Below are 10883 nucleotides of genomic sequence, written 5' to 3'. Positions count from 1 at the left end.
TGTTAGTCCTGCCAAAATGCATCACCTCACACTTCTCAGTATTAAATTCCATTTGCCACTGCTCCGTCCATCTTACCAGCCCATCTATATCCTCCTGTAATCTAAGGCTTTCCTCCTCACTATTTACGACACCACCAATTTTCGTGTCATCTGCGATCTTACTTATCGTACCTCCTATATTCATGTCTAAATCATTAATGTATACTACAAACAGCAAGGGTCCCAGCACCGATCCCTGTGGTACACCACTGGTCACAGGCTTCCACTTGCAAAAACAACCCTTGACCATTACCCTCTGTTTCCTTCCACTAAGCCAATTTTGGATCCAATTTGCCAAGTTGCCCTGGATCCCATGGGCTCTTACCTTCTTAACCAATCTCCCATGCGGGACCTTATCAAAAGCGTTACTGAAGTCCATGTAGACTACATCAACTGCTTTACCCTCATCTACACATCTAGTCACCTCCTCGATAAATTCAATCAAGTTAGTTAGACACGATAACCAATCCTGACAAAGCCATGCTGACTATCCCTGATTAATCCCTGCCTCTCCAAGTGGAGATTAATTCTGTCCCTCAGAATTTTTTCCAATAGTTTCCCTACCACTGATGTTAGACTCACCGACCTGTAATTACCTGGTCTATCCCTGCTACCCTTCTTGAATAATGGTACCACATTCGCTGTCCTCCAGTCCTCTTGCACCTCTCCTGTATTCCTGTGTCAGTATCTGTTATGTACTGGTATCGTCGTTGTGCTGGTATCTGATATTTTGTGAGCATCTATCCTTTGCTGGTATCTTGACATTGTGCAGGTATCTGTCTCTGTGCTAGTATCTTATATTATGCTGGTATCGGTCTCTGTGTGGGTATCTGATATAGCGTGGATATCTGTCTTTGTGCTAGTATCTGATATTATGTGTGTTACGACCAGGTGAGAAAGGGGTCTAGGGGTTCCCTCTCAGCCTTTTCCTGGTTTGGCCGTAACAGGATTTAATTTTTAATACACCATGTTTTAACTTCCCTCTCAGTGAGTCCTTGCTGACTGCTCTCGAATTGTAATGGCAAAGAAATCAACCAGACAGGTTTTCTCAGATTTAAACAAGAAAGGTGTAAGTTTATTAACCTTAAAACTCTAACTCAGTTAAAATTACTAAGAATACATGACGCTGGGTTGCATACGCGATAAACACTCCCGTTTTTAGAGACAGAGGAGGAGAAAGAAAGGGAAAGGTTTAAAGTAATAGCTGGAGTTCAGTTACTGGCTTTTGGGTTTGATGTAAAGCCTTTGATTGAAGTTAAGGCTTGCAGTTCTCGTTGGGGCCCAGTTCACTCTTTCAAACTTGTTTCAATGGTGTTCTGTCTTGAGGCTTGAGTTACTTCCGTGGGTCCCTGGAACTTTTTGAGAGAGAGAGAGAGGGAGAGACCTTCCTTCCCTGTTGTCCTCAAATTGCAGTCTCTTCCTTTCTGTTCTGTGAGCACAATTCAATGAACTCCAAATTGGCCAACAGGTTAGTCATGTAACTAGCTCCCTGTTTGGGACAATCTCTCCTGCCAGATTTTGTGGATTCCTTCAAGCTTAGCAGACACTCTCAGTGGGGGCAGAATGCTGACTCTTACACATTCAATGTCTCTTAATTAAAATCCATCTGGCTAATTGAATCAGGGAGGCACTCTTCCTGTAACTGCCATTTAGAATGCAAATGTGCAGCCATGATTTCAGCCACTGTTGTGGTCTTTTTAAACAAGTTATGTCAAGTCCAGTAACAGTTCAAAAGTAATGTTCTAAATGACAAAATTAATATCTAATTTTTTGGTATCTGATATTGTAGAAGTACCACTTCATGTGTTGGTATCTGTCCCTTTGCTGGGATCTGATACTGTGTGGATAGGCTAGAATTGGCCATGCCATTTTATTTTACAAGAAAAGTAAGCATAGGAATGTCATAATGTACAAAACCAGAAAACAGCATTTTGTCTTAGCTGGTAATCTGAAAAATACCACTTCTCTAGCTCATATCCTTAGAGTCCTTTAAGTGCCAAATATCTGTCTAGTTTCTTCTTATGAATTGCTACACCAGGCCTGCAGCTACTTCAGATGCAGGCCAAGTTACACTGAACTGGGTAAGATCTAGAAATCCCAGGGCAGTATTGTAAGGGGGAGGAGGGATGGGGGGGTGGGCAAAGGGAGAGGCCTGATGCAATGGATCTCTGTCCCCATTTCCTCTTCACCCTTCCTGCGAACTAGGTGTTCCCCAAACGTAACAAAAGAAAATATGTCGTATCATGCACCAGTGATGAAATACCTCCAGAAAGCATTTGATAAGGTGCCACATCAAAGGTTATTGTGGAAAATAAAAGCTCATGGTATAGGGGGTAACATATTGGCATGGATAGAAGATTGGCTAGCTAACAGGAAACAGAGAGTAGGCATAAGTGGGTCATTTTCTGGTTGGTAAGATGTAACGAGTGGTGTGCCACAGGGATCTGTGCTGGGGCCTCAACTTTTTACAATTTATATAAATGACTTAGATGAGGAGGCCGAAGGTATGGTTGCTAAATTTGCTGATGACACAAAGATAGGCAGGAAAGTAACTTGTGAAGAGGTTATAAGGGGGCTACAAAGGGATATGGATAGGTTAAATGAGTGGGCAAAGACCTGGCAAATGGAGTATAATGTGGGAAAGTGTGAAGTTGTCCACTTTGACAGGAAGAATAAAAAAGCATATTATCTAAATGGTGAGAGATTGCAGAGCTCTGAGATGCAGAGAGATCTGGGTGTCCTAGTGCCCCTTCATCAGAACTGGCAAAGGTTAGAAATGTAATAGGTTTTAAGCAAATAAAGTGGGGATGGAGCAAGATATAACAAAGGTGAAGGTGTTGATAGGTCAGGGTCACAGAGAATAACTGAGCAGTAAGTCATGGAGCAAAGGCAAACCGTATGTTAATGGTGTGTTGAAAGACAAAGCGTTAGTGCAGAGAGGGTGTTAATGGACAGAAAAATGAACAGCCCTAGCCCAAAGCACAAATATGAAAAAAACAGTGGGCAGGCACATGGTAGGAAAAATGAATGATGAAACAAACTAAAATAAAATAAAAATAAAAAATTAACTGAAAATAAAAAGGGGGACCAGTCATGCTCTGAAATTATTGAACTCAATGTTCAGTCCAGTAGACTGTAGCGTGCCTAAATGAGATGCTGCTCCTTGAGTTTGCATTGAGGTTCACTGGAACACTGCAGCAAGCCCAGGACAGATATGTGGGCATGAGAGCAGGGGCGTGTGTTGAAATGGCAAGCAACCGGAAGCTTTGGGTTATGCTTTCGGACTGAGTGGAGGTGTTCCGCAAAGTGGTGATGATAAATAAGATGGTTTTAACTGATCAAACTACAACATTATCTCTGTGCACACTTGCAAATTCCTAAGCCTTGACTCTTGCCAGCCTATATCTAAGTTCTCTGGGTTTAATGATGTGGGTTGTGTCCCTATGGTAAAGAAGTGTGCATTCTATATCAGATAAATAGAAATTTTAATTTAATGTAACTTATATTCAGGTGGAAGGCAACCTGCCATGTTGCAGTTGAAGTAACTGCAATATGAAGTATAGTGCTCAATTTTTATGGAACATTATTATTCCGCACAGCATTCGGCGACCTGCTTGGTATCAGCCAGTTTGCCAATCACTCTTGCATATAGGAAGTCACAGATGGATCACCTCTTCAGAGATGCCAATGCCTACATTGTCTTCAACATTAACCAGCAGCAGCAAGAGAAATAGATCAATTTTCTCCATTGGCAGTTGTGTGAACATAATGTTTCAGTGACCCCATCATAATACCATAGACTACATGAAAAAGAAGGTTCTCATGAAAGGTCACTGACCTGAAACGTTAACTGTGCTTCTCCCTCCACAGATACTGCCAGACCTGCTGAGTATTTCCAGCATTTTTTGTTTTTATTTATGAAAAAGGGATTCAATTCTGTGAATGTAACTTGTAGCAGAAGGCCTTGCATATTCACTTGATACACACATACAAGATAGGCTTGTTCGAAGCTGAAAGAAAAATGGAACGTTGGCACTTGGAGGATCATGATTGCTTCCTGGAGCTTTGATCCTACAGTGCAAGTAATTCATCAGTGTGCAATTTATCACAGCGATTTCCTCTCTCTCTGCATCTGGCAGATGCCAGCTGGACTGCAATACAGACAACCATTCCTCCAAGGCTGCACAAATCTGGGTGGTGAACAATGCTCAAGACCCTAGATCTTGCAACATGTTTTCTATGGACACAAAAGATTCCTCATTATTACACAGTAAGACGACCACACGATTGCCTTGAATAAGGGCTCAAATGACAATGGGCTCCAGTTAATACTTTGGGAATTAAAAGAGAGAAGGGAAGTCAGGTGAAAGTGTTCGTAAAGCAGGAATCGACCTGTGGAAATGTCTATTGAAGTGGCATTATAAATGGGTTCAAGAGGCAATTTCTAGAGAGAAAGGATTGAGCAGTATGATGAGACGGTGGACAGAAATGGGTGAAATGTATCAAATAGCGATTCACTTGTTGGGGCAGATTTTCCTCATTAGTGCTTGGTTATAAAGCATTCTCTAAGCAGAACATGCAGAGCAGATAAAGGAAACATGAGTGGAGAGAGTTGTACGTACGTAACAGAACTTGCCCGATTTTTCTCTTTGTGCTCTGCCTAATCAATGCTTTATGTTCAAGTGCTCTAAAGGGAAATCTGCCCCGTTGATCCTTTCTTTTCCTAAACATTTTTATTTTCGCATGAATGGTAAAATAGACCTTAATGAGCTGAAGCCTAAGTTAGTTCATACTTTATAATTCAACAGTGCTAATTATTGTAATAATATTTGTTAATAAAGATTCCCAGCCCCCTTTCATTTGGTGATTCTCTTAAAGGTATACTGTCTTTATGATAAATTGTTTGGCAAATTTGTTTTTGAAGATATTGTGTGACGATGTAAATCGCGTTAAGTACCACTATTGCATATAAATTTGATGAACACCTCTTCTTGCTGTTCTCTCTCCCTCTCCAAAAATATTTGCCAAACATTTTTTTATGCATGCATATTATTTACTTTTCATTTTTATAACCAGGCTGGCTGTGCTTTTATTATCACGAAGCAAACTGCTTATGTTCTATCCAAACACTTGGCATTCAGCTTCCGGCAATAGCAGACAGTATTGAAGAAACGGCAGTGGCAGAAGGCACAGGGGTTGCAACATGGTGGAGATGGTGGTAGACACATTCCCCAGAGCTGCACACAATGACCATTGTGTGGCTTTAGCTTCTTCACCTTATGGATCATTGTAATCCTGTTGTTCTGGATTTAAGGAAATGAAAATTAAAGACAAGAAGATTGCAATATAATCACTACACTAATCATCCTTACAAGATTTGTTAAGGCCATATTTCATTTCTGATTTGCATTCTCTTCCTAATCAAAGTGGAACCAAAAGGTGAAAGGACAAGGGCCAAAGTTCAAGACACCACCAAAGAGTGGAGAGAATGGGATCAAAAATGAGGTAAGTCAAGACATAGAGTGGTCATAGCATCAAGCTTGGGTTTTAAATACTTGTAGATTGTAGGAGGAAGGGAAGATTGAGGGAGGGAGAAAGTTCTATAGGTCCTAGGATGGAATACATACAATTTAAAGACAATGTGAAGAATTTTGATTTCAATACAATAAGAATACAGAGAGGAAGACCATATAGAACTATGTATTTTGAACAAGTTCAGAGGAGGAATAAACAGTAATATTGACAAATAGAGGAAGAGACAAGAAAGATTGCAATGGAATACATTTCTATTTTCTTTCCCCTTTTTCCTTCATTATTTTGCACCACACTGTGTGCCATTCACTTGGCCAACATAATAGGTAAGCAATATGCCTTTCAGTGCTCTGCCAATTCCAACTTTATAAGCAGCTGTTCAGCAATTGGCTGAGACTAACTGCCAAAGATGACTCTCATGTCTGTTGTCCCTATCTGTGGAAAACTGCCTCTTCCCACAGAACTGAGATCAGACTCAAAGCCACAGATCCTGCCCACCACCCTGTGACAGTACAAGTTAGTAATCCAAAATGCTGAACTGCAGAAATAAGAAAGGGCTTTTGGTACCAAAATGCATGCAAAATAGGATTGACGATTTGTTCCATTCTTTAGCTTTACTATTTTTCTTAATTAAGAGAGCTCGATAACAAGGCACCAGAGGTACTCTCACTAGTTGAGGTACCAAATATCATGTTTGTATTAAATCCCTACAGGCTTTAAAAAAAGACTGAGCTTGTTTAAAGTTATCCCAGTTTAATGTTTCCTCCAAAGGGCTCAGAAACTCAATTTTTGGACATGCCAGTGGGGATTTCAATCATTGGGAATCCCTGTGACTCTTTGATGAGGTGGGAATTCTGTTTTCCACAAAGATATATCCCAATTTGTTGCATTGGGCTAGTTCAGCTGGGTCATGGGATGTGGAGAATGGTAGCGGCAAGCCTCAGGGACCTGCGAGTGTAGTGTGTTCAGCTGCCTCTAGGGTAGCCAAGAAGGGCAGAAATCTTTCAAATCATGGAGAGTTGAATTAACTGTCCTTAGATTGATTCAACTGCTTTTTGGGGGATTTAAAATTTAAACTCCCACCTTTGCCACTCAAAATAGTGTTGGACCACAGACAAACAGGTGTCTCTTGCACACAGCTTTCCTGCCATATAAATGACAGGAATACACTGCATGACATACTCCTGTTATTTGTGTGTAATTATAATAGGCCTATCCACATGTGGGCATGTGTGTTTGCTACCCAGTGCTTAATCTGGTACCATTTTTACAGTTGGTTTGCAGACCCAACAGTCAAATGCAGCAGAAAACAATGGTTCTAGACTGCCATTATAAACATAGGTCCCAAAAATATGAAAGGAGTGAGTTTTCTGGTGTATAAGTGCTGGAATACTGCCTCCATCACTGGCACCCCGCCCCCTCAAAGTTTTTTGCAATGGGGGGCACGGCCATGAGGATAGGACATTTGACAGACAGCAGGGTGCATCTGAGGCAATACTGGCTTACTCATGTTGGGCTGGGTAGCTGTTGAGCCATTCCCTTCCCCCCACCCCCCCACCCCCCCACCCCATAAACAGTCAGACTTCCCTCATCACAGAAGTTTCAAAGACTTTAAAAAAACTAATTTTTACCCCTCTCATCTCTGGGGGTTCAGGCCCCAATCCCTTTTTCTCTGTAAAGTAGCAATTCCACCAACTATTCTCCAGTATCTTGTTTGAGCAGACATGCATTTTAGTAGGTCACTTAACTGTAAATAATCTATCCCAGCCAAGCCCAGTTCTACCCTCAACTGACATTCACACATGCATTCTGACAGGAATCACTGGATAGCAACCAGAAGCAGGAACCCTGGCTAGCATTTTGCCTCCTAAGTCACCTATAACTCTTGTTCTGTGGCTCTGGCTAAATAACTAGGACCAGGAATTGGACTTGTGACCTCCCTGTATGACTCAGTGCCACATTGGGTAGTGGGTTTATCCACCAAGCAATTTGGAAGACTCTAAAATGTCTTATTTCTGATGCAGATTACAGTAAGGGTCAATCTACAAAAACTGTCTAATTTTACACACCTTTTTGTGTTGATTAGGGCTCCGTCTTCCACCGTCTCTTCTGAAATTTATTTTTCTACTATTTGGCAGTTCTGTAAGCAAGATGCGAGAGGGGTTGGGAAACTGTAGAGTCAAATTCTGAAGCACAGTGTTAACTGCTCTGATAGAAAAGGAACAAGAACTTCTGAAATACAACAATAGGAGCAGGAGAAGGCTATTTGGCTCATTGAGCCTGCTCCGCCATTCAAACAGATCATGGCTGATCATTTACTGCCACGCCATTTTCCCCCACTATCCCCATATCCCTTAATGTTATTAGTATCCAGAAATCTATTGATTTCTGTCTTGAACATTCTCAATAATTGGACTTCCACAGCCCTCTGAGGTAGAGAATTTCAATGATTCACCACCGTCTAAGTAAAGAAATTCCTTCTCATCTCAGTCTTAAATGGCCTGCCCCTTATTCTGAGACTGTATCCCCTTGTTCTAGACTCACCAGCCAGAGGAAATGTTCTATCCACATATACCTTGTCACACCCTGTAAGAATTTTGTAAGTTTCAATGAGATCACCTCTCATTCTTCGAAATTCTAGAGAATACAGGCTCGGTTTCTGCAATCTCTCCTCATAAGAAAATCCTGCTATTCCAGTATGCAAGTATATCCTTCCTTAGATAAGGAGACCAAAACTGTACACAATACTCCAGGTCTGGTCTCACCAAGGCTCTATACAATTGCAGCAAGACATCTTTACTCCTGTACTCAAATCCTCTTGCAATGAAGGCCAACATACCATTTGCCTTCCTAATCGCTTGCTGCACCTGCATACTAGCCTTTAGTGATTCATGAACAAGGACACCCAGGTCTCTTTCAACATCCACACTTCCCAACCTCTCACCGTTTAAGAAATACCCTGCCTTTTTGGTTTTTCTACCAAAGTGGATAACTTCACACTTATTCATATTATATTCCATGTGCCATGTTCTTGCCCATTCTCTTAGCCTGTCCAAATCCCCTTGAATCCTCCTTGCATCCTCCTCACAACTTACATTCCCACCTAGTTTTGTGTCATCAGCAAATTTGGAAATATTAAATTTTTCCCCACATCCAAATCATTTATATAGATTGTGAACAGCTGTGGCCCAAGCACTGATCCTTGCGGTACCCCACTAGTAACAGCCTACCATCCTGAGAATGACCCGTTTATTCCTACTCTCTGCTTTCTGTCTGTTAACCAATTCTCAATCCATTGTAGTATATTATCCCCAATCCCATGTGCTCTAGTTTTGTTTACTAACATCCTGTGTGGCACCTTTTCAAAAGCCTTCTGAAAATCCAAATACACCACATGCACTGGTTCTCCTTTATCTATGCTACAAGTAACTTCCTCAAAAACTCCAACAGGTTTGTCAAACATGACTTCCCTTTCATAAATCCATGTTGTCTCTGCCCAATCGTATTATTTTCCAAGTGTCCAATTATCACATCCTTTATAATAGATTTTAACATTTTACGTACTACTGATGTCAAACTAACAGGTTTGTAGTTCGCTGTTTTCTCTCTTGCTCCCTTCTTAAATAGTGGAACATAGGAGCAGGAGTAGGCCATTCAGCCCATCGAGCCTGCCCCGCCATTCAACATGATCATGGATGATCATCCCCTTCAATGCCTTTTTCCCACACTATCCTCAGATCCCCATATGTCATTTGTATTTAGAAATCTGTCAATCTCTGCTTTAAACATACACAATGACTGATCTTTCACAGCCCTCTGGGATAGAGGATTCCAAAAATTCACAACCCTCTGAGTAAAGAAATTTCTCCTCATCTCTGTCCTAAGTGGCTTCCCCCTTATTTCAAAATTGTGTCCCCTGGATCGAGACTCCCCAACCAGGGGAAACATCTACCCTATCTATCCCTTTAAGTATTTTGTACGTTTCAATGAGATCACCTCTCATTCTTTGAAACTCTAGAGAATAAAGGCCCAGTTTCCCCAATCTCTCTTCATATAACAGTCTCACCATCCCGGGAACAAGTCTGGTGAACCTTCATTACACTCCCTTTATGGCAATACTACCCTTCCGAAGGTAAGGGAACCAAAACTGCACACAGTACTCCAACTGCGTTCTAACCAAGGTTCTATATAATTGAAGCAAGACTTCACTACTGTACTCAAATCCTCTTGCGATAAAGTCTAACATACCATTAATTGCTTAATTAATTCTTAATTGCTTGCTGCACCTGCATGTTAGCTTGTTAGTGGGGCTATATTTGCTACTTTCCAGTCTGCAGGAACCCTTCCAGAATCGATAGAATTTGAAAGATAACCACCAATGCATCCACTATCTCTATAGCCACCTCCTTCAATCCTCTGGGATGTAGCTCATCTGGTCCGGGGGATTTATCAACTTTCCATCCAATTAATTTTTCAAATGCTACCTCTTTATTGATACTAATTTCTTTCAGTTCCTCATTTTTACAAGTCCCTTGGTTCCCTAGTACTTCTGGGAGATTTTTTGTATCTTCCTCTGTGAAGACAGACACAAAGTAATTTTCCCATTCTCCACTACAAATTCTCCTATCTCTGCCTGTAAAGGATAGAGCCAGCATGGATTTACGAAAGGGAAATCATCTTGACAAATCTACTAGAATTCTTTGAGGATGTAACTAGTAGAGTTGATGAGTGACAGCCAGTGGATGTGGTTTATTTGGACTTTCAGAAGGCTTTCAACAAAGTTGCACATAAGAGATTAGCGTGTAAAATTAAAGCGCATATGATTGGGGGTAGTGTATTGCGATGCATAGAAAATTGGTTGGCAGACAGGAAACAAAGAGTAGGAATAAATGGGTCTTTTTCCGAATGGCAGGCAGTGACTAGTAGGGTACCGCAGGGATCGGTGCTAGGACCCCAGCTATTCACAATATATATTAATGATTTAGATGAGGGAACCAAATGTAATATCTCCAAATTTGCAGATGACACAAAACTGAGTGGGAAGGTGAGTTGTGAGGAGGATGCAGAGAGGCTTCAGGGTGATTTGGACAAGTTGAGTGAGTGGGCAGATGCCTGGCAGATGCAGTATAATGTGGATAAATGTGAGGTTATCCACTTTGGTAGCAAAAACAGGAAGGCAGATTATTATCTGAACAGCTATAAACTGAGAGAGGGGAATATGCAGTGAGACCTGAGTGTTCTCGTACACCAGTCGCTGAAGGTAAGCATGCAGATGCAACAGGCGGTAAAAAAGGCAAATGGTATGTTGGCCT

The 10883-nt window shown here is 41.3% G+C and overlaps 1 protein-coding gene across 1 annotated transcript in view; it reads right to left on the bottom strand.

Moving 5' to 3' along the window:
• Nucleotides 1-1166: 1166 nt before the first annotated feature.
• The window catches only part of asip1 (agouti signaling protein 1), a 72471-nt gene continuing 62754 nt past the window's right edge, over nt 1167-10883 (bottom strand). Inside the window, exons 3-4 of the mRNA XM_068048860.1 lie at nt 7641-7711; nt 1167-5342 (exon numbers count right to left, since the gene is read on the bottom strand). Of these exons, the coding sequence (XP_067904961.1) occupies nt 5151-5342; nt 7641-7711 (263 nt within the window). The 3' untranslated portion in view covers nt 1167-5150. The remainder of the gene's footprint in view (nt 5343-7640; nt 7712-10883) is intronic.

This window comes from Heterodontus francisci, chromosome 16 (genome assembly GCF_036365525.1).
Source record: "Heterodontus francisci isolate sHetFra1 chromosome 16, sHetFra1.hap1, whole genome shotgun sequence".
Classification (NCBI taxonomy): Eukaryota; Metazoa; Chordata; class Chondrichthyes; order Heterodontiformes; family Heterodontidae; genus Heterodontus; species Heterodontus francisci.
Note: the sequence above shows the minus strand (reverse complement) of the source record. Positions and strands in the feature narration are given on the sequence as shown.